At 48.6% G+C, this 24,481-nt stretch overlaps 1 protein-coding gene across 1 annotated transcript in view; it reads left to right on the forward strand.

Moving 5' to 3' along the window:
• Positions 1-21,250, forward strand: part of LOC133138302 (alkaline phosphatase-like) — a 32,628-nt gene extending 11,378 nt beyond the window's left edge. Inside the window, exons 3-12 of the mRNA XM_061256935.1 lie at positions 1,657-1,776; positions 6,891-7,006; positions 7,713-7,887; positions 10,308-10,483; positions 11,569-11,709; positions 12,721-12,790; positions 12,950-13,084; positions 16,144-16,335; positions 17,170-17,289; positions 19,371-21,250. Of these exons, the coding sequence (XP_061112919.1) occupies positions 1,657-1,776; positions 6,891-7,006; positions 7,713-7,887; positions 10,308-10,483; positions 11,569-11,709; positions 12,721-12,790; positions 12,950-13,084; positions 16,144-16,335; positions 17,170-17,289; positions 19,371-19,639 (1,514 nt within the window). The 3' untranslated portion in view covers positions 19,640-21,250. The remainder of the gene's footprint in view (positions 1-1,656; positions 1,777-6,890; positions 7,007-7,712; positions 7,888-10,307; positions 10,484-11,568; positions 11,710-12,720; positions 12,791-12,949; positions 13,085-16,143; positions 16,336-17,169; positions 17,290-19,370) is intronic.
• The last annotated feature ends 3,231 nt before the right edge of the window (positions 21,251-24,481 follow it).

Raw genomic sequence — 24,481 nt, forward strand, 5'->3', positions numbered from 1 at the left:
GTTGGTGGTGGTTGAGGTGAGTTGAGGTGATATGGTGGTGGTGGTTGAGGTGAGTTGAGGTGAGTTGGTGGTGGTTGAGGTGAGTTGAGGTGATATGATGGTGGTGGTTGAGGTGAGTTGAGGTGGTTGGTGGTGGTGGTTGAGGTGAGCTGAGGTGAGTTGGTGGTGGTTGGTGGTGGTTGAGGTGAGTTGGTGGTGGTTGAGGTGAGTTGAGGTGAGTTGAGGTGGTTGGTGGTGGTTGAGGTGAGTTGAGGTGATATGATGGTGGTGGTTGAGGTGAGTTGAGGTGATATGATGGTGGTGGTTGAGGTGAGTTGAGGTGAGTTGGTGGTGGTGGTTGAGGTGAGTTGAGGTGGTTGGTGGTGGTGGTTGAGGTGAGTTGAGGTGGTTGGTGGTGGTTGAGGTGAGTTGAGGTGGTTGGTGGTGGTGGTTGAGGTGAGTTGAGGTGGTTGGTGGTGGTTGAGGTGAGTTGGTGGTGGTTGAGGTGAGTTGAGGTGGTTGGTGGTGGTTGAGGTGAGTTGTGGTTGAGGTGAGTTGAGGTGGTTGGTGGTGGTTGAGGTGAGTTGCCCCCTCATCACTGTAAAGTGCTGTGAGTTGCCTGCTGGTGTGAAAAGGTTTTGGCCCTGAGCTCCCATCTGCTCGGCCTGCATGTGTGCGATGCAGCAGAGTTTTGTATTCAGCCCCCGGCCTCGTAGAGAAAGGCACAGGGCTCTCCTTGTTTATGCACGGCCAGCCAGAAGATTTGTTAGATCTCATTTGCTTCCCAGAGGCGGCCATCTGCACCCTGCTCTCGTCCCGCTACGGAAGAGGCGGTCCGCTAGCCTCCACATCACTCACAAACACCCGGACACAAAGAGCCGCTCTTCTGAGACCCCATCCACTCTATAAAACCGTGCCTTATGCGAAGGCACCTTGTGATATCTGAATCTGTTCATTCATCTGACCGCTCTTAGTTTTGTACCTTTTCCAATTATATACGTCCGACAATGGTAAATGGACTGTGTTTACATAGTGCTTTCATCCAAAGCACTTCACAATTGCTGCCTCTCATTCACCCATTCATACACACACGCAACACACCAACTGTGACTGGCTGCCATGCAAGACAACGACCGGCTCATCAGGAGCATTTGGGGGTTAGGTGTCTTGCTCAGGGACACTTCGACACGCCCAGGGTGGGATCGAACCTGTAACCCTCCAACTGCCAGAAGACAGCTCTTATCTCCTGAGCCAATGTCACCCCAAGACGACATATTTGAAGTCTTTTTCATCATTGCACATGCATAGTTCCTTAGGACCGTGTAATTTATTTTTTAAGCAGATTATTTTTTGTCTTTGGCTGCTTCTTCCAGGCGCGTGTGTAATCGGCAAACGCTCACCAGGAATCCCTCTCTGCGAGGCTTACACTTTCGGATCATGTCAATCATCATAACACGTCAATCATAATTAGTCGGATTTAGCGTCATCTCTGTTTTGACACGTGGAACAGACTCTGCAATAAACGTGTGACTCCCTGCAATAACGTGTGACTCTCTGCAATAAACGTGTGACTCCCTGCAATAACGTGTGACTCCCGTTGTAATGTGTTTGTTTCACTGTAGCCGGCCTGTTTTCTGAAAGCCTGTTTAAACTGAAATCTGATTTCTCTCCGTACAGAGCAGGAGATGGATCCGGCCTACTGGAACAGCATGGCCCAGAACACCCTGAAGAACGCGCTGGCCCTAGAGCATCTCAACCGAAACGTCGCCAATAACCTCATCCTCTTTCTCGGAGACGGTAAGTAAACGAAAACCCCCCCCCCAAGACATGGTTTGTTTTCATTTATATATTTTGAGCTGTTTATATATTTGTTTTTTATCCTGGACCTGCTCATGCTGCACCCAGTTAGGCTGCAGGGCTGGCAGTCAGGATTCACGTAAGACTGAGAGCATACCTGGGCCAATCATAACTGCTCATCTCCCAGAGTATCCTCAAATCTCTGTTACTGCGGTTAGCATCTGTGCTCCCGTAAGCATGTAAGGTGTGTTACAGGAACAAACAACCCTGACCTATCACCTAGCCGGAACCTAAAGCTGGACCTGCTACAGTGTACGCGAGAAATTGAAGGCTTTGTGTCCTACCCTAGTGTACGTTGCGTGTGGGAATGTGTTTATAAACCAAAGAAAGAAATGGAAGCATAAGAAGGCAGGCCGAACAAGGCAGCCCTTTCCTGGCTTTAAAGAAGATGGCTGACAGGGGGGTGCAGGGGAGGGGGGGGGGGGGGGGGGGAGGTGTCAGGGGTCATCAGGGGTCATCAGAGGTCATCAGGGGTCACGGGGGGCGGGGGCAGCACCGTCTCTGGGCCTCTTAGTAGGCGCCATAGTTCCGTCTGTGTCTTCGTTCAATTAAAATATGGCAACGGTCCAAAATATAACCAGAACACACAATGCCCGCAGTTGTGAGGCGGCCATCTTGATGAACTCTGATGGTGGGGAAAATGGAAGATTTCTCTAATCCAGTCAGACAGACGGTGTCCAGTCTGTATCAAACCTGCAGGGAGCGAAGCCTCCAGAAACCCCAACGGACACCGGCGTGTCCTCTGCTCAGGACTGGTGGCCCGCAAAACCTTCCTTTAAACTAATCGGTGTTTTCACTCATTTCTCGTGATTAACAAGTGCGCCAATGATAGGACTAATCAATTGGCAAGTAATGCACAGCTTATTCGTCTTAGATCATACATTCATTTATCCGTTACAAATAAATGAAAAAGGGCACCTTACTTTGTCACAGTGCTCATCCGTTGTAATCAGTAAGTAGCCTAGCCTACACTTATCAAAAAAGATACACCACTCTGTTATGTATCGTCTTAGCTCTCAGAATAACTAGCAAAAACAAAACCTGCACGCCAGGCTATTTTCAGAGTGTGAGTGCAGATAAATAAGTCTACAATAAGTCGTTGATAAAATTAGCACAAATTAGTAATGTAATAAAAATAAATGTATAAGGCACAGGCTACTAAACTGCCTAAATGGGGAGAAGTGGCTATATCTGATGGTACTTTCTGAGTATTCTGTGAATTAATTGTCGTATGGATACTGAAGGAAAATCAGGGGCCTCCACCACTGCTTAGTGATTAAACCAGATTTTTAGCAATTCTATTAATCATTTAACACGATGTGAAGAAGCCACATGTTAATCCCATTGATTAGTCAGATCACTGGCAGGATTGTTAATCAATGAAAAATTGAGAGCAGTGATTAGTTTAAAGGAAGGCTTTGTGCCCCACCAATTATTATGGGCTCACAAGAGGCCAACGGCACACAGACCTGCATCTCCTTTCATTCAAAGGGCACAACGCAAACTGCAGGTCCCCCTGTGTGAACGTCAGGGGGCAATCTGTAGGGACCCCAGTGTGAATTTCGGGGGGCAAACTGCAGGGACCCCAGTGTGAATTTCGGGGGGCAAACTGCAGGGACCCCAGTGTGAATTTCGGGGGGCAAACTGCAGGGACCCCAGTGTAAATTTCGGGGGGCAAACTGCAGGGACCCCAGTGTGAATTTCGGGGGGCAAACTGCAGGGACCCCAGTGTGAATTTCGGGGGGCAAACTGCAGGGACCCCAGTGTAAATTTCGGGGGGCAATCTGCAGGGACCCCAGTGTGAACGTCACGGTTCCTCAGGCCCAGTCCAGCGCCCCCCCCCCCCCCCCCTGCCCTGACACAGGCGCTGGTTTCCATTCCGGCCACTGTTTCAGCCCCTGAATTACGCCGTTAAGCGTCCTCCATTAAGGACAAATGTCTCTTACGTCTCTTGTTAGAAATAATGTTCCATTATAACATCCAAGAACATTTGTTCAACTAATGGTTCCACACTCAGAAGGAGGCTACATTTTTAATGTATTCAATTAATGTCTTGACAGTTGAAATTACTCAAACATTTGTGGAGAATTTAGTTCAACGCCAAATCTGTGTTTCGTTAATAAGATTGAGGGACATACTGTATTGTGGAGGAAATTAAACGCATCTCTCAACGACGGTTTTTTCACAAAGACGGGCTCTGGACTAAGCCTTTCTCATTAAGACCGGGTGTAAATCTTCAGAAGTGAAATGCCATGAGTTGCTGCTGTAAAGTGGGTGCAGTGAGTTTATAAAGAGTGTAGTTGTGTGTATCAGACAGCCCCAGGCTCACGGCATTTACAGGCCCGACTTATGAATGCTAGGAGGAGCATCTAACGCAGAAATTCTCTGTGACCTTTCACCTTTCACCTTCCAGGCAGTGTTGAACTGTAGATAAAATGAACGTCTTCTTGAAAAGGAAGGTCCTTATTAAGGGTTTGTCTGTAATTAACTTGTTCTGCTCTGGAGACAGTTGAGTTTGGGAGCGAAAGAGAACGTGAGACTGATGCAGACACCATGGAGAAGCGTTTCCAGGGAAAGGCTTGGAGAGACACAGGCCCTTTGTAAATGTAACTGTATCCGTTTTGTTGTTTAAAAGGGACAGGAATATGAGAAGTATATTGAAACAATTTCATGAATAGCCTCCCTACTGCGCTTAGTGTGGTTCGTGTTAACATCCGCGATATTGCACAATAGTTCAAAAGAAGGTCCTGAAAAAAAGGCGTTCACATAGACAGCTGAGCCGAGACGTTACAATGTGCTAAACCGATGGAAAAAAAGCTCAATGTGAATAGCTACACTGCACGACAAAGTTAGAAACGTGTTTGAAACAGTGGTGCGGCAGAAATCGCAAAGGGAGTGGACTGATTCAGTTGGGTTGACCACTACTCTCTCTGTACCTCTATGAACCTCTTTTCCCTATATGACACATTTCTAGTCCATAGCCTCTAATAAAAGTCATGATTCATTTTCTAAATAACTGCTACGTGATGGCACTAACAAATAGTAGAGATAATATGCAACTTTAGTCAACAGCCATACCATCATGCACCCAGCTCCTGCCAAATGGCTGAAGCTAAGCAGGTGTGGGCTTGGTTAGTAAATGGCTGAAGCTAAGCAGGTGTGGGCTTGGTTAGTACTTGGATGGGAGACCTCCTGGGAAAACTAAGTTGCTGCTGGAAGTCATGTTGGTGGGCCAGTAGGGGGCGATCTTCCCTCTGGACAGATTATCCACAACGCCCCAGTGCAGTGATGGGGACACTGTGCTGTAGGAGACGCCGTCTTTCAGACGAGACGTTAAACCAGGGACCTGACTCTCTGTGGTCATTAAAGATCCCATCACACTCCTCACAAAGAGCGGGGGGTTCTCTGGTGTCCTGGCTACATTCCCAAACCTGGCTCTTTCAACCTACCACCTCACCTGGTGTGTGCGGTGAGAGTTCTGCCTCAAAATGGCTGCTGTGCTTCACCCAGGTAGGAGCTGCACATTGGTGGTGGTTGAGGTGAGTTTCCCCCTCAACACTGTAAAGCCCTTTGAGTGTCTATAAAAGCGCTGTATAAATGCAAAGATCTATCTAACTCGCTTTACAGTTGTACACATAACTATAAAAAACCTGTGTGAGCTATTTGCATTCATAGCACCATTATAAGACTTTGCAAAAAGGAGCGATTTGTGCGTTTTGAGGAATCAGACATTTCCTTGCACATCAGGACGAGTCCACGCCATTGTCCAGAGCCTGTCAAAAGTCAAAGTTCGCAAAGCAAGATATTTCCTTTTGCCGGATACAATACTATCGATGGGACCAAACAATAGTTTTGCTCTGGCCTGCACCTCCGTCAACAACACTTCACTGTCGCGTTCAGAGAATAATTTTTGTACTTGCTGCTGCCATTGCCATGTTTTACAATGACATTATTTTGCAGTTTTACTGCCATTTGAAAGACTTAAAAAATGAAGTAATTAACTGGTCAGGATGGAATCTACGCCAGTTCCGTGCACGAGGCCTCCGGAGTCAATCGACATCTGTCTTAACTTACAGATAAATGGAGACGTTTACCCCGTTTCCCCAAAACGTTGGCTTTAAGTGATTGCGGGCTCACCAAATTGTGGTTGTGAAGAGATTGTTTGTTGCTCTGCACAACTAGAAACGGGTCCGTGAGCTGGAGACGATACACTGCTGCTGGCAGGAATGAGACCCCATCGCCATGTGCTCTTTCACTCAGGGGTGGGCAATTAGCAATGAGTTCATTATTAACAATGGGCTCGCTGTGTGTGGTTAATAAATGGCAATTGTGCATGCACACTACTCTCCTATCATCCAATTACCAGTCTTCAATTACTCATTATTTATTATGTGCATATTTGTAATTTTTCTGCTGGCATGCTCTGTCATTTAATATTTACTTAACGGGACATAGGAAGCCTATTGTTACCAATGAACTATTCTGCCGGTAAAGACTGGGTGAGCCTCATTGGCTGTTCCCTCCGCGCTGACGGCGGCTTTGTGCGCCTGTTCCCACCTCCACTGGTGGCATCATGTCGTCTCGAGTTTAAGGAACTTTTTCTAGTTTCTGCGAGTATCTGTTGTTTGTGGATAATTGTGCGTAATACTTACGCACCTATCAGCCTCTAGTTGTGTTTGGTGAGTGCCGGCACCTTACGTTGTTACAGTATTAATAGTGAAATTTAAGGACAGAGGTTTATTAAATTCAGGCCACAGTTAAGGACAAGTTTATTCAATTCAGGCCACAGTTAAGGACAGAAGTTCATTAAATTCAGGCCACAGTTAAGGACAGAAGTTATTAAATTCAGGCCACAGTTAAGGACAGAAGTTATTAAATTCAGGACACAGTTAAGGACAGAAGTTCATTAAATTCAGGCCACAGTTAAGGACAGAAGTTTATTAAATTCAGGACACAGTTAAGGACAGAAGTTTATTAAATTCAGGACACAGTGAGCAGAGTGAGGAGTGGCTGATGGTCCTTCTTCACCCCCCCCCCCCCCCCCCCCCCCACAGGAATGGGAATTCCCACTGTCACCGCAGCTCGAATCCTGAAAGGCCAGCTCAGCGGACACAGCGGGGAAGAGACAGAGCTGGAGATGGACAAGTTCCCCTACCTAGCGCTCTCTAAGGTATGTCCTATTTAGTGCACTCTAAAGTATGCTCTATGTAGCGCTCACTATGCAGTCAGTGTGAGAATGCAGTGCCTCCTGTGTCACCTCAGCTGGTGTGTGTGGTGAGCGTTCTGGTGCAAAATGGCTGCCATTGCATCACCCAGGTGGGTGCTGCACACTGGTGGCGGTTGAGGTGGGCTTCTCCCCCTCGTCACTGTAAAGCGCTGTGAGTCACCAGCTGGTGAAGAAAAGCACTGTGTGAATGCGTGTAAAACCGACTCTTCAAAGTGTTAAATGGAGTTGCGGTGGCATTGGCATTCAGGTAGAGGCGCGGGTCACATTTTTCTCCCGTCTCTGCGACCCGCTCCCCCGCGGCGTGAGGCCGGCGTGTTTTGCGAGAGGCCGTTCAGCCGCAGATTTACAGCCCCGTCAGCGGACAGGCCGGTAAATGTCAGGGTTATTTCAGTCCAAGCTCCGCCGCGAGATCCGCCATATTAAATGTCCTTTCACGCTTTAGTAGCCAAATGTACAGGAATAAAAATAATTATTGGGTAGATTCAGGTTGCGTGTCTTCCTGAAAAGAAGAGCAGCTTCACTGCGAATGACTCTCTTAACCTTCGACTCACGAGCCCGAGTGTCTTACGAGTGGCTGAGGTGCACGACTGGGACCCAGAAGGCTGGTGACACTAGACTGTGTTCCCTGCGCTCCTGACTTCCTGTGCAGACGTACAACACGGACGCCCAGGTGGCAGACAGCGCTGGCACCGCCACGGCGTACCTGTGCGGGGTGAAGGCCAACGAGGGCACCGTGGGCGTGAGCGCCGCCGCCATGCGCTCCCAGTGCAACACCACCGCCGGGAACGAGGTCACCTCCATCCTCAAGTGGGCCAAGGACGCAGGTAACTGAGAAACCACCACCCCGACACACGTACACACACACACACACATACACACACATACACACATACACACACACACATACACACACATACACACATACACACACACACATACACACACATACACATACACACACACACACACACACACACACACACACACACACACACACACACACATACACACACACACACACACACACACACACTCACACACACACACACACATACACACACACACACACACACACATACACACGCACACACACGCACACATACGCACACATACACACACACGCACATACACACATACACACACATACACACACACACACACACACACACACACATACACACACACACACACACATACACACACACACACACACACACACACACACAGACCCACATACACACACACACATACACACACACACACACACACACACACACACACACACATACATACACACACACATACACACACACACACACATACACACACACACATACACACACATACACACACACACACATACACACACACACACACATACACACACACACACACACACACACACATACACACACACACACACACACACACACACACACACACACACACACACACATACACACACCCTGAAAAACCCTGATTTACCACTGACCCCAACACCTCTTTCTACAGCCAATACCACAACACCTCTTTCTACAGCCAATACCACAACACCTCTTTCTATAGCCAATACCACAACACGTCTTTCTGAAGCCAATTTACTGTATCAGGTGATCTTATCCAGAGCCACTCAGATAATTGCACACAGACTATCATAAATCATACATAACTGACTCTAAATTCTGGGCAAACAGGATGTATATGTGAGGCAGTCAAATTATTCAACTTTTCATCATTCTTTCCTTTTTAAAAGCAAAGGACCATTACAGTCAAAGTTACTCTGTACCCAGTGGGAAATGTAAATGGTAAATGGCTGGCATTTATATTGCGCCTTTATCCAAAGCGCTGTACAATTGATGCTTCTCATTCACACACACACATGCCATGTAAGGCACCAACCAGCTCATCAGGAGCATTTGGGTGTGAGGTGTCCAGGGCGGCCTGTAGTGTAGTGGTTAAGGTACATGACTGGGACATGCAAGGCCGGTGGTTCAATGGTGTAGCCACAATAAGATCTGCACGTTTAGTGTAAATGAGGACCAGACAACAATTAAAGTGCAAAAAGGTGTATATTATACAAAGTGCAAGTGCTGTTTACAAAAGTATTTACAGTACAACAAACACATTTAGGTCACAAGGCCAAGGGAAACGGATGTTGGCAAAGAACTGAAACAAACAAAACCAAACCAAGCTAGAACCAAAGATAAGCTGACTGACTTATTGAGCAATAAACAAAAGCCTATCTGACTATTCTAACAAAACATAAATTACACAGTTGGCAATCACCCCTTTCCTCATGTGTCTAGTACACAAATTACACCTACATGTAGTAATGGTGTATAGAGGCCTCTGTAGGGGAACAGCTAGTTCTGAGTTTTAACACACACATATACACACACACACTCACACACATACACACACACACACACACACACACACACACACACACATACACACACACACACACACTCACACACATACACACACACACACACACACACACACACACATACACTCTGTAGGTAAACTCACTGTGTGACTGCAGTGACATCACTGGGTCCTGTCAGCTCTGTAGGTAAACTCACTGTGTGACTGCAGTGACATCACTGGGTCCTGTCAGCTCTGTAGATAAACTCACTGTGTGACTGCAGTGACATCACTGGGTCCTGTCAGCTCTGTAGATAAACTCACTGTGTGACTGCAGTGACATCACTGGGTCCTGTCAGCTCTGTAGGTAAACTCACTGTGTGACTGCAGTGACATCACTGGGTCCTGTCAGCTCTGGAGATAAACTCACTGTGTGACTGCAGTGACATCACTGGGTCCTGTCAGCTCTGTAGATAAACTCACTGTGTGACTGCAGTGACATCACTGGGTCCTGTCAGCTCTGTAGGTGAACTCACTGTGTGACTGCAGTGACATCACTGGGTCCTGTCAGCTCTGTAGGTAAACTCACTGTGTGACTGCAGTGACATCACTGGGTCCTGTCAGCTCTGTAGATAAACTCACTGTGTGACTCTGCAGTGACATCACTGGGTCCTGTCAGCTCTGTGGATAAACTCACTGTGTGACTGCAGTGACATCACTGGGTCCTGTCAGCTCTGTGGATAAACTCACTGTGTGACTGCAGTGACATCACTGGGTCCTGTCAGCTCTGGAGATAAACTCACTGTGTGACTGCAGTGACATCACTGCTTTGAGTGCTGCAGTACTCACTGACATCTCCACTGTTCTTGCCTGACAGGGAAGTCTGTGGGCATCGTCACCACCACGCGTGTGAACCACGCCACCCCCAGCGCGGCCTACGCCCACTGCGTCGATCGTGATTGGTTCTCCGACGGCGAGATGCCCACCGAGGCGCTCGAGGCAGGCTGCAAGGACATCGCCCGGCAACTGATGGAGAACATCCCAAACATAGACGTGAGTCCCCAAAAACACAGAAACATCCCAAACATAGACGTGAGTCCCCAAAAACACAGAAACATCCCAAACATAGACGTGAGTCCCCAAAAACACAGAAACATCCCAAATATAGACATGAGTCCCCAAAAACATCCCAAACATAGACGTGAGTCCCCAAAAAACATCCCAACTGCCAGACAACTGCACTTACCGCCTGAGGCAATGTCGCCCCCTTGGTCAAACCCCTTTAAGTTCTTAGGAATCCCTCTGCAACACATTCAAAGCAGTTAAACACAAGTGTTAGCGTCCCTCTTCACAAACAGTCTGAATGACTCATTCCAGTGTAAACAGTTTGTTCTGAGTGCAGATTTTATGTGTGAATCGAAGTTATTGAATCCCAGGCCTTTGTTTGCTCGTTGGCTGATTTAGTCCGACAGTGAGGCTGTAACTAAACGAGTGTGGTACATCATCACAACGTCATGATGTCCTGACGCGTTTGATCTCCATCGTCTGAATGTTAATGGTCTTGCTACGCTAACCCCCGCTAACCCCAGCCCAGCCAATCAGCCTGACTATACCACTACGCTAACCCAAGCCCAGCCAATCAGCCTGACTGTACCGCTACGCTAACCCAAGCCCAGCCAATCAGCCTGACTGTACCGCTACGCTAACCCCAGCCCAGCCAATCAGCCTGACTATACCACTACGCTAACCCAAGCCCAGCCAATCAGCCTGACTGTACCGCTACGCTAACCCAAGCCCAGCCAATCAGCCTGACTGTACCGCTACACTAACCCCAGCCCAGCCTATCAGCCTGACTGTACCGCTACGCTAACCCCAGCCCAGCCAATCAGCCGGACTGTACCGCTAAGCTAACCCCAGCCCAGCCAATCAGCCGGACTGTACCGCTAAGCTAACCCCAGCCCAGCCTATCAGCCGGACTGTACCGCTATGCTAACACCAGCCCAGCCAATCAGCCTGACTGTACTGTACTGTTAACCCCAGACTAGCCTCCTCCAGTTAGCTTGCCCACACATTTAGGGTTGGACCGTGGAGGGTGTTGCCACCTCCCCGCTCACACCTGTCCCTCCACACCTGCGCAGGTAATCATGGGGGGAGGGAGGAAGTACATGTACCCCAAAAACACGTCGGACGTGGAGTACCCCGGAGAGCGCAAACACATGGGCACCCGCAAGGATGGCAGGAACCTGGTGAAGGAGTGGAGAGAGCGAATGAAGGGACAGGTATGACACCGTTACATCACACATTACACCAATACATCATACATCACAAATGACACCATTACATCACCCATTACACCAAACATCACATCATACATCACTCATTACATCATTCTTTACATTACGTCCAATAATCAGACAGTCTTACATTGCATTACACTGATTGGCATATTGAAGTGCTGTGCTGTGCAGTGTCTAGTCTGTGTTTGGGGGGGGGGGGTGTATAAACTGGGACAAGTAGCCACTCAGGGAGGGGCAACCAAACCCCAGAGTGCGTTTTGGAGACCTACAGCTCCATTTATGAGTGACAGTCAGTAATCTGACCTTTTATCCGAAACAACTTACTAGTGCCCAACAGCTGGACTGTTCATACACTGGGCTACGCTGGGGCTCAAACCACCAACCTTCCAGGTCCCAGTCAAGCAGCTTAGCCACCAGGCTACAGGCTGCCCCATTAATACAGCCAAGAAGCCTCTGAGCCAAACCCTGGGTGTCCTCACTGACCCCCCAATACAGAGGGGGGGGGGGGGGGTCCTATCCCACCCAAACCCGGAGGGCTGGATCTGGCTGGGCGGTCTTCCAACCACCCCGATAAAAGTCTGAGCCCCTGAGGCTGTCCTCTCTCTGAAGCACTTAAAAGCAGGAGAGAGATCAGTCGGATACACGAAGGATTTCAGTCGACCTTACCGAGGCCCTTCCTGCATTTCACTTGCAAAAGTTATTCACTTTTTTCCAGAGAACATAGTTAACATTAACATTAACCAACATTAGCTTTGAGCTGCACAGGTCATGAGGATGGTGATCTGCTAGTTAAAGTATTCGTTCAGTGAGTTAAACCAAAGTCCTTGTATTTAAAACATTTTGACATGGCCATGCTACTTGATTTTTTTTGTGTTGTTGCCCATAAAATATAGAGCGAGTATCTTCAAGTTGCTGTTCAAGAAATAAATAAACTAATATCGTTGAATCAGTCACCGCCCAGTGATTTTACACGGTCCTTCCTTCCTGCTTCAGAGAGGCCATTACGTGTGGAACCGGAAAGATCTCTTGGCTCTAAATCCCCACAAAGTGGACTACTTACTGGGTGAGTATCTAGTGGTTATCAGCCAATCAGCTAATCGCTGTTGGTGTGTGAGTGTGTGTATGAATGGGTGAATGAGAAGCGTCAGTTGTACAGCGCTTTTGATAAAGGCGCTATATAAATGGCAACCATTTACCATTCACACATTCCCCCTCCTGGCAGGTCTATTCGAGCCGGGCGACCTGCCCTACGACCTGGACAGGAACACTGAGACGGAGCCCTCCCTGACCGAGATGGTGGAAGTGGCCATCAAGATCCTACGGAAGAACAAGAACGGGTTCTACCTGCTGGTGGAGGGTGAGTACGCCCGTCACCGCCCGTCTGCGGACCATGGGAGGGGTTAGGGTGACCGAGAACCGAACGGCAAACCTCAGCCCTCACTGTGACGAGTCTTTAAAACCCCATTTTAAAGACTGTTTACGATCGAACGTGACAGGCCCCTGCACTTGGTGTGCGAGAGCGTTCGTACAGACTGTAATTGGCCCGGTGCACATTTAGATCCGGCACCGCGCACACCGGTTAGCAGCGCAGTGAGCTCGCTAAAAGCCTATCATTACACGGAACCGAATGTGCGTTTAAGGGGGATGACAGCGCCTGAGAGTCGGTGAAACAGCAGTTCTGAAGGGCCTCGTTAGCCCTGAGCGCAGACCGATTGCTGTCTTTTAAACGCTAAGCGGCGGGATGTGTCATACTTCGTTTTTAACACGGGTTCGAGTGTCTTCGATCTGTCACGGGCAGCCGTAATGATGGGTGTTGTGGGTCTGACGTGCAGGGATTTTAACAGACCGCCCCAACCCCGCTATCCAGCGATAGGACCTGACAGCGTGATATCTTCCCTATTCTTCAGCAACCTGAAGTACCTAAAGCCCCTCCACTACAGCACCAGTACAGGGTCGCAGGGTTTGAGTAGGCCTTTCTGTGATGATTCCAGCATATGAGACACATAATGCCTTAATACTGTAAGCACGGCTTAATCCCTCATAAGGGCTACATAAGCATTTGTACATTTGCCCAACTGACATAGACTGTTATAATCTGTTATCATGTTATGATCGCCGTTGGGGGTTGGCTACGAGCCACTTTGAGCCCGGTAAGCCTTCGAAGACCAGCCAAGGTATATTTAGATTTGTTTAGGCAGACAGGACCGGAGTTGCTTGTCGGTCTGCAGGGTTCGTTTCCTTCCCACCCACCATTCTACACCATCTCCCCATCATCTACCCTGTTATGGCCTGACCCTAGACCGGGTCATAACAGTGGGCTGCGTCACCATCAGTAAAATGAAATAACACGAGCCCAGTGGCTCTGGAGAAACAGTTGAGCTCATTCTCCTGCGATGCTGGATAAACAGAATTAGTGTTGTGTCGGGATCTGAGATGCAGCCGGTCTAAATTCAGCAGGTGATCCAGTGCATTACAGCAGGGCTCAGAATTACGCACACACGGCGTGACGTTGAGATCCACGTCCATCCCGTGTTGTAATCCGTAAACCGCCAGAACAGGATTCTAAACTCAGCAGGTTTGCGTGACCATAAAGATATACACTGTGGCTGTGTCCAGACTGCGGTTCATAACTGCTCCACGAGAAAATGAATGTCAGTGCAAAATGTTAATCCTGAATTTGTCCGTGCCACACATCACTCCTTCTGGAACATTTAAGGCCATGTGCATATGGCCCTGATCCCAACCCTGCACCCTGACCCCAACCCTGCACCCTGACCCCAACCCTGCACCCTGACCCCAACCCTGCACCCTGACCCCAACCCTGCACTCTGACCCCAACCCTGCACTCTGACCCCAACCCTGACCCCAACCCTGCACTCTGACCCCAACCCTGACCCCAACCCTGCACCCTGACCCCAACCCTGCACCCCAACCCTGCACCCTGACCCCAACCCTGCACTCTGACCCCAACCCTGCACTCTGACCCCAACCCTGCACTCTGACCCCAACCCTGACCCCAACCCTGCACTCTGACCCCAACCCTGACCCCAACCCTGCACCCTGACCCCAACCCTGCACTCTGACCCCAACCCTGCACCCTGACCCCAACCCTGCACCCTGACCCCAACCCTGCACCCTGACCCCAACCCTGCACTCTGACCCCAACCCTGCACTCTGACCCCAACCCTGCACTCTGACCCCAACCCTGCACCCTGACCCCAACCCTGCACCCTGACCCCAACCCTGCACCCTGACCCCTGCACCCTGACCCCAACCCTGACCCCAACCCTGCACCCTGACCCCAACCCTGCACCCTGACCCCAACCCTGCACTCTGACCCCAACCCTGCACCCTGCACCCTGACCCCAACCCTGACCCCTGACCCCAACCCTGCACCCTGACCCCAACCCTGACCCCAACCCTGCACTCTGACCCCAACCCTGCACCCTGACCCCAACCCTGCACTCTTGTCAACACTGTCTTCCAAGCAATACTACCAGTACTAATTAATGATATATGTTGGCTTGGGGAGCAATTTTATGTGCTCAAGGGTACCACCCTGGCAACGAGCATTTGTACATTTTTGGGCACTTTTGCGTATGAAGGCTTTGTGTAGCTGTTAGTCAGGAGTTGTCTTAGGCTGTTTAATAATAATGAGTAACACCTGCTGTTTGCTGAGGAGAGACCCTGTAACTACGGAAATGCTGAAGGACACAAGTTCAGAACTCCCGCTGGGAATCAGCCAGAACCTCCCAATTAGGAGCCTCCATTAAAGCCAGCGCTTTAACCCCTTAAAGACGAGCTGGAACAGATGTTAGAGCAGCACCAGCTTCCACAATGTGATGTAAACAAGTATCACAACTTAATTTAAAGGAATATGTACTTTAAGACGTGTTCATAGGGTTATGAAGAACAGCGCAAGGTCACTAACGTCATTTTAATGCCGCTGATGTAACAATCACTACTGGGTGGTGAATTGAGTTCTTGAACACTGACTTGGAATTTTGACAGAGAGAACATTCCAAAAAAAAAACCCCTACCCTTCAGCAGGCTACACGCTGGCGGGAGTAACCGTGGCGAGCACGTTGTGTCTCATGTCTGTGTGTAGCCTGTAGCGTAGTGGTTAAGGTAAATGACTGGGACACGCATGGTCGGTGGTTCTAATCCCGGTGTAGCCACAATAAGATCCGCACAGCCGTTGGGCCCTTGAGCAAGGCCCTTAACCCTGCATTGCTCCAGGGGAGGACTGTCTCCTGCTTAGTCTAATCAAGTGTACGTTGCTCTGGATAAGAGCGTCTGCCAAATACCAATAATGTGATGTGATGTGATGTGATGTGATGTGATGTGATGTGATGTGATGTGATGTGATGTGATGTGATGTGATGTGATGTGATGTAACCCGTGTGTTGCTCGCAGGGGGCCGGATCGACCACGGCCATCACGATGGCAAAGCCAAGCAGGCGCTGCACGAGGCGGTGGAGATGGACCGGGCCATCGGCCGGGCGGGGCTCATGACCAGCATCCACGACACGCTGACCGTCGTCACCGCCGACCACTCCCACGTCTTCAACTTCGGCGGCTACACCACGCGCGGGAACTCCATCTTCGGTGCGTTGGGCCCGAACGCCAAAATCACCTCATACCGTGTTCCATGTTCAGAGCCCCCCCCCCCCCTCCCGCTGAACAAAACCGCTCAAGCAAGGTTTTGAAATGGCTGGTTGCTGGTTGACCAGTTCAGACCAGCTCCCGGCTCGACATGGTTTAGCTGGTTGACCAGTTCAGACCAGCTCCCAGCTTGACATGGTTTAGCTGGTTGACCAGTTCAGACCAGCTCCCAGCTCGACATGGTTCAGCTGGTTGACCAGGTCAGACCAGCTCCCAGCTCGACATGGTTTAGCTGGTTGACCAGTTCAGACCAGCTCCCAGCTCGACATGGTTTAACCAGTTTAAGCTATGTTTCCAAGCTGCTACCAGCTCAGACAAGTTACCAGCACTAGCTAGTTGACCAGCTCATACCCAGCTAGACTTGCTTATGACCAGCTTGGCCATGCTGGTTGACCAGCTCATACCCAGCTAGACTTGCTTATAACTAGCTTGGTCATGCTAGTTGACCAGCTCATACCCAGCTAGACTTGCTTATGACCAGCTTGGCCATGCTGGTTGACCAGCTCATACCCACAACACCAATGCCCTGTCCTTAGTATGGCTGTGCTCGAAACCACATACTTCCATGCTACTCGTGATGGACTTCAGGCTGATTTTATTGAAAGGTGTGTAGTGCGGGCAGTATGCAGAGTGCGCTGTTTTGCACACAGCCCATGTCCCACATCCCCGCCTTCAGCCGGGATGCCGCACCGGATGCTGTTGCCATGGTTTCCCCCGTAGTGTGAGATTGCGTCCAGGGTGCGTGTTCTGAAATTGCGTGTTCCCGTAATTCCGCAGGACTGGCCCCCATGGTGAGTGACGTGGACCAGAAGCCCTTCACCGCCATCCTGTACGGAAACGGACCGGGCTTCAAGATGGTGAACGGCGTGAGAGAGAACGTCTCCACCATCGACTACAGTAAGCAGCGCTGCTCTCTGCCACACGCTGTCCGCAAGGCCCGCTGTGTCCTTAAACGCCTTTACCACAACGCCCGCTGTGTCCTTAAACGCCCACTGTGTCCTTAAACGCTTTTACCGCAACGCCCACTGTGTCCTTAAACGCCCGCTGTGTCCTTAAACGCCTTTACCACAACGCCCGCTGTGTCCTTAAACGCCTTTACCACAACGCCCACTGTGTCCTTAAACGCTTTTACCGCAAGGCCCGCTGTGTCCTTAAACGCTTTTACCGCAAGGCCCGCTGTGTCCTTAAACGCCTTTACCGCAACGCCCGCTGTGTCCTTAAACGCTTTTACCGCAACGCCCGCTGTGTCCTTAAACGCCCGCTGTGTCCTTAAACGCCTTTACCACAATGCCCGCTGTGTCCTTAAACGCCTTTACCCACACAACGCCCACTGTGTCCTTAAACGCCTTTACCACAACGCCCGCTGTGTCCTTAAACGCTTTTACCCACACAACGCCCGCTGTGTCCTTAAACGCTTTTACCCACACAACGCCCACTGTGTCCTTAAACGCCTTTACCACAACGCCCACTGTGTCCTTAAACGCTTTTACCCACACAACGCCCGCTGTGTCCTTAAACGCTTTTACCCACACAACGCCCACTGTGTCCTTAAACGCTTTTACCCACACAACGCCCGCTGTGTCCTTAAACGCTTTTACCCACACAACGCCCACTGTGTCCTTAAACGCTTTTACCCACACAACGCCCGCTGTGTCCTTAAACGCTTTTACCCACACAACGCCTGCTGTGTCCTTAAACGCTTTTACCCACACAACGCCCACTGTGTCCTTAAACGCTTTTACCCACACAACGCCCGCTGTGTCCTTAAACGCTTTTACCACAACGCCCGCTGTGTCCTTAAACGCTTTTACCCACACAACGCCCACTGTGTCCTTAAACGCTTTTACCCACACAACGCCCGCTGTGTCCTTAAACGCCCACTGTGTCCTTAAACGCTTTTACCCACACAACGCCCGCTGTGTCCTTAAACGCCCGCTGTGTCCTTAAACGCTTTTACCCACACAACGCCCGCTGTGTCCTTAAACGCCCACTGTGTCCTTAAACGCTTTTACCCACACAACGCCCACTGTGTCCTTAAACGCTTTTACCCACACAACGCTACTCCAAAACCCAATCACTTTACTCTCTGAGAGTTACAGCGCTACTCCAAAACCCAGTCAGCTACAGCCATCATTACAAAACGAAATAATGTCACATATTAAAATAAACACATAATAGAAATTATGGCAAGACTGCAGTTAATGATATTGCATTATAAACTGGATTTAATGACCAGTAGTAATTAATAAATGACCGTGATAATTTGCAATGAAGTTAGTCCAGTAATTTTGTCTTACTTTATTTCATATAATGGACTCCTACGAGCGTGTATTTGTGAGAATTTTGAATTAGCCCCAGAAATGCCATATTGGGCGAGGCATTTCCGGAATACTCATTCATAAAAATTGCATCTGTCTGTTTATTGGTCAGTACTGTAGGTGAGATGGCCAATGGGATTAACTAGAGTCAGGGACGTAGTCTACCGGGGAACACTGGAACGTGGTTGCTGAATCTTGACTCATATTTGATCTGCAACGCCCAGTGTGAAAGTTTGATTCAAGTTGTCTGAATCACGCCTGTCATGAAATGCAGCCCATTCCAGAGAAGATTAATGGAATGCGTTGTTTCCATGATTAGTGCATGTCGGGACCTGTCGTACTGAATTTTGTTCCCAACTAAGAAAACATTGTAAAAACAAAAGCGTTGGTGAATGTGCCAAGCTGTCTTCAATCACGCAAGAATTGGAGTGATTGAGTGTTTTAACAAATTTGTTCATACAAGTCTTGTTTTTAGTTTTTAGTTTTGTTTCCAGTATATCCATGTGAAACTGTAGAACCTCCAAATAAACTTTCTGTTTCTCTCTCCCTCTCCCCATCTCTGTGTCTGTTTCTTGCCTCTGTTTCTCTCTCTCCCTCACCCTCTCTCCCCATCTCTGCTTCTTGCCTCTCTCGGTTTCTGTTCCCCCCCCCCCCCCCCAGGTGAGAATAACTACCGGGCGCAGGCTGCGGTGCCCCTGAGCATGGAGACTCACGGGGGGGAGGACGTGGCGGTCTTCTCCAAGGGCCCCATGGCCCACCTGCTGCACGGGGTGCGGGAGCAGAACTACATCCCCCACGCCATGGCCTACGCTGCCTGCATCGGCCAGAACACCCGCCACTGCCGGTCTGCGAACAGTGCCCCCCCCAGCGCCCTCCCAGTGCTGTCCAGTCTGGGGGCACTCCTGATACTGACCCAGCTGCTCTGCTGACCCCCCCCCCCCCCCCACGCCCCCAAAACAATAAATAAATAAAAAACCTGCTTAGAGGATCCCATCAGGTATGGACTGTTGTTACATTAGATTAGTTATTTCAGCTGACGCTTTTATCCAAAGCGACTTACATTGATTTGACCACGCAGGGGCCAATGTCCCCTGGAGCAATGTGGGATTAAGGGCCTTGCTCAACCGCCCAACAGCTGCATGTATTTTTATTTATTTATTGTGGCTACACTGGGGCTTGAACCACCAACCTTCCAGGTCCCAGTCAAGCACCTTAGCCACTAGGCTACAGGCACCTTAGCCACTAGGCTACAGGCACCTTAGCCACTAGGCTACAGGCACCTTAGCCACTAGGCTACAGGCACCTTAGCCACTAGGCTACAGGCACCTTAGCCCCGAGCCTGTAGGCTGCCCCGTTACTGTGGGCAGTGGAGGCTTCACACTCTTTCCACTAAGATTATAACCACAAATGGGCTTTTTATTTTTGGATAATTTTTACAAAATAATAATAATAATAATCATAATCATAACCATGCACCAGACTATGGAATCATCAGCTAAGGAAACCAAGGGAACTGTCGCCAAGCGCCGTGTACGGGATCCGCCAGGGGGGCGATCAGAAGGCACTGCAACAGAGAGAGGAGGAGGAGGAGGGCAGGGTGACAGGAAGAGGAAGAGGAGCGCAGAGTGACACGGAAGAGGAAGAGGAGCGCAGAGTGACACGGAAGAGGAAGAGGAGCGCAGAGTGACACGGAAGAGGAAGAGGACGTGTGCTGTGTGGAACGCCAGAAGGAGTTGTCCATTAAATGGAATTCTACTTTTAAATTTTAAATGTTTTAATTTCCCCACTGACGGGCGTAATCACGTGGCCACTCAGGCGGTGAAACAAAGTAGTGTAGTGTATTTGTAGGTCGTTTCCTGGAGAGAGAAAAAACACATTGATTTGTAAGAACGACATAACATAATATTTTTGAAAATTAGAATTTTAAATGTGTAATCTGTCATACACATCATTTTAAAGTGAGCAATGTTCACCCTTACTGATATTTTGGTGTCTGCCATTTAGTGGAGTTATGGGCCCTCGGTTGGACAGAAACGGAGCACTTTGATGTTCAAATGGTATTTCTGATCCCTTAGTAATGAAACACAAATGTATTGTTTTGCCCTTGCTAATTATCAAAGGTTTTCAACAAAGAATGATCTACCTCACATGCCCGAAGAACCACTTCAAGAGATTGACTGTTATTTTTCTCTCAAACGTCATCTTGACAAATGCTTAAATCATACCTGAAATTTTGTATTTAGCGGGGAGAAAGTTTGAACAAGCAAATTCTGAGCAGCAAGCAAAGTTTGTGTTCAAAAGGCATCAAAAGTGAACACGTCGGAGGTATAGACAGTGTCACCATAGAAGTGTAATTCATGAGTAATGAATAATCCCTGTTCATCACCTAATTCTCCGTGGTCAGTGGCGGTATGTTTCCCTTTACTGTTTAATGTCAGATACTGCCTTTAGTTCATTTCACAAGGGCTGGGTAGAGGTTTGTAATATGGGTCAGTTCCTCTGCACTAATTCTGTGTTTTTAATAAACCTAGAACCTAAAACCCTTGCATTGGTGTCATTGTCTTTCGGTCCATAATATATCATGTAGAACATTAACTGAATAATGTTGAATAATGCCTTAATTCAAACTCAAATTCAGAAATATTTTATCAGTATGAATGTGGAATGAAAGATTTATGAATGTACTTACAGGAGAGGCCAACGTAACTGAACACAAAGCGGCACTATGTGTTTTTGGTTTTCCTGAAATTGGATAGGCCTGTGGAATTATTTTATGTGTTATATTGTACACGCCTCAGACTGAAACATGACTAAACTTGCTATAGGAGTGGAAGAAGGCTTTAAAAATGTTTTTACTTGCTTCCGCAGCAACGGGCACTGCTACGCGTATCGCGTATTGTCGGTAGAGCTTTTCATCAGTTCGCGTGTATGGATTGGTTTGACAGTTATTTCGTCATGAAAATGAGGGAAAGTTTTCTTTACGCTATATGTGACATAATAATACAGAACAGAACCAGTTCTGTTGCGTAATTAAAAATAATGACATTTCAGGGTTGACACAGATTTGTATTCTGCCTGTGTGCCAGCTATGAAACGTTCTTTGTGTATCCAAACGTGCTTTCGTGGAATGTGTGAGTTGCGTCTGATATCTGGGCTTCTGTACCCCTCGGTTGTAGACGGGAATCCGCTAACTGGCAGAGAAACAAAGAAAGTTCCGTCTGTCATGGCGATTATGATTCCCATCAGCCTTCGCACTGTCAGCCAGAGCTCGTCCGCGAGCCTCATCTCAAACTGTTTTCAACGCTGCCAGTAATGAGCGCGCGAGAAATCTATCCCCAAAAGGCTAAATTACAGGAAAAGCCGGTCCAGGTTCAATGTGGTTCCAGTACACTTTTTTAATTTTTAATAACACCGTTTAACTTTTATTGTCTACTTCTTCAATTAATTTCCCACGGCGGTTCCGTCATTCCCGCTCCCTTTATAGTATGAAAATGATGGTTTGAAAAAGCAAACGGAGCTTTTTCAAACCAAAAAAACATTTTATTTTTCTAATAAATGAGTAGGTTCCAAGCTCGGCTTCAAGTTGAGTTCAAAGCAAAGTCAATTTAATCAGGGGAAGACTGTGCTATAGTCCACTTGCCGTTTGCCAGGATTTCTTAAAGTATTATTTGTTTTAAATAATTACATGTTATTTGTAGATGCCCTTTTGACAAGAGCTCCCTTACATTATTATATGCTGTAAATGTATGTAGTGGGATATTTTGATGCAGCAGGTCAGGTGTTCTGGTGTCTCCCTCAGAGGTAGAGTAACAATAACAAAGGCTACCGAGCGATTTGAGCAGCCGAGAATCGAGCCAGGATCCTGCACCGCTGATGCTACATTGCTGTTGTATAGTATCCGGGGTGATCTGACCGGATGGCGATTGAGCGATTGAGGCCTTCCACGAGACCTAAGCTTAGAACATTTGTATTAAAGTTTGGACTTCTGCCATGGTTTTGTTTTTTAAAAGACGGAGTGTTTTTATTTTGTCCATGAACGCTTTCTCTCTGAGTGTCTTTTTCATTCAGTTTATTTTGTCAAAAGAACAAATAGTATCACCACGGTGGATGCAACTGCACACAGAGGATTACGGTTCTGGTTCTGCCCGATCCGAGTATGCCCAGCACATGAGGGATAACCCCCATACACTGTCCACAGCTGTCCTATATGACCCCCCCAGCATAAAATACACTGTCCACGGCTGTCTGTCCTATATGACCCTCCCAGCAGAAAATACACTGTCCACAGCTGTCCTATATGACCCTCCCAGCAGAAAATACACTGTCCACAGCTGTCCTATATGACCCTCCCAGCAGAAAATACACAGACTGTCCACAGCTGTCCTATATGACCCCCCCAGCAGAAAATACACTGTCCACGGCTGTCTGTCCTATATGACCCTCCCAGCAGAAAATACACTGTCCACAGCTGTCCTATATGACCCCCCCAGCAGAAAATACACTGTCCACAGCTGTCTGTCCTATATGACTTACGATGTGTGTGTGTACGATGTGTACGATGACACACACGGGACTGTCTGTGGATCTCCCTGCTCAGTTATGTCTGCACGGAGATTACAGTGCTCTGCGGTGACATAATAAATAATAAGTGAGGGAATGTGTTTCTGTGAGCGGCGATGAGAGCGGACGCAGATAACTTCTGCCCCTGAAAAGAACGTGATGATGTTCTGCTCCTGTGCTTCCCAAGGCCATCGCGCAGGACAGGAACTCGGTTAGCGCGTTAGCACGTTAGCACGTGTTATCCAACCGAAGTTCACGGCTGTCGAGAAGTCCTTGCTCTGACGAAATGTGCACACATCCATGTCCAAGCGAACACGTTTAATTTAATAGTGACATCAGCTCGGGAGGTAAGAGCGGTCGTCTCATTGACTCAGGCGGTAAGAGCAGTCATCTCATTGGCTCAGGCGGTAAGAGCAGCCGTCTCATTGGCTCAGACGGTAAGAGCAGCCGTCTCATTGGCTCAGGCGGTAAGAGCAGCCGTCTCATTGGCTCAGGCGGTAAGAGCAGTCGTCTCATTGGCTCAGGCGGTAAGAGCAGTCGTCTGGCAGTCGGAGGGTTGCCGGTTCGATCCCCCACCCGGGCTGTGTCGAAGTGTCCCTGAGCAAGACACCTAACCCCTAAATGCTCCTGACGAGCTGGTTGGTGCTTTGCACGGCAGCCAATCGCCGTTGGTGTGTATGAATGGGTGAATGGAGAAGCATCAATTGTACAGCGCTTTGGATAAAGGCGCTATATAAATGGCAACCATTTACCGTTTACATACCAAGGCGACTGGCTTCCTCACCCTGGACACAGCCAAGCAGTCATGTTCTCCGGGTTCTTTATTTCTTTCATTTGAAAGGTCATGGGTCCTGCTGTCCTGCAGAGGAGTGTGTACAGGCCCTCAGAGATATCAGCTATATGGGGGTCAGAGCACACGTGCGGTTTGGAATCAGCTGCAGACCATACATGCCATTCTGCATGTTCTGGAATGTTCTCCCCCCCCCCAGCCCCGCCCTTTTTTTTCTGAGTCCGTTTTGGGTTTTCGGGTGTTGGAGGATTCTGGTGTTTTGTGGGTGTTGATGTTTTCCTGGGTCATCATTTTTGTAAGTTTCTGGGTTTTTGTTGTGTTTGTTTGGCCTGTAATTTTTGTTGTAGAATCACAATAAAGATGGGTTCAAACAATATTGCCAATACATAAATAATAAATAACCAAACCTACAGACAATGTA

The sequence above is a fragment of the Conger conger genome, chromosome 10, assembly GCF_963514075.1.
Source record: "Conger conger chromosome 10, fConCon1.1, whole genome shotgun sequence".
Lineage (NCBI taxonomy): Eukaryota > Metazoa > Chordata > Actinopteri > Anguilliformes > Congridae > Conger > Conger conger.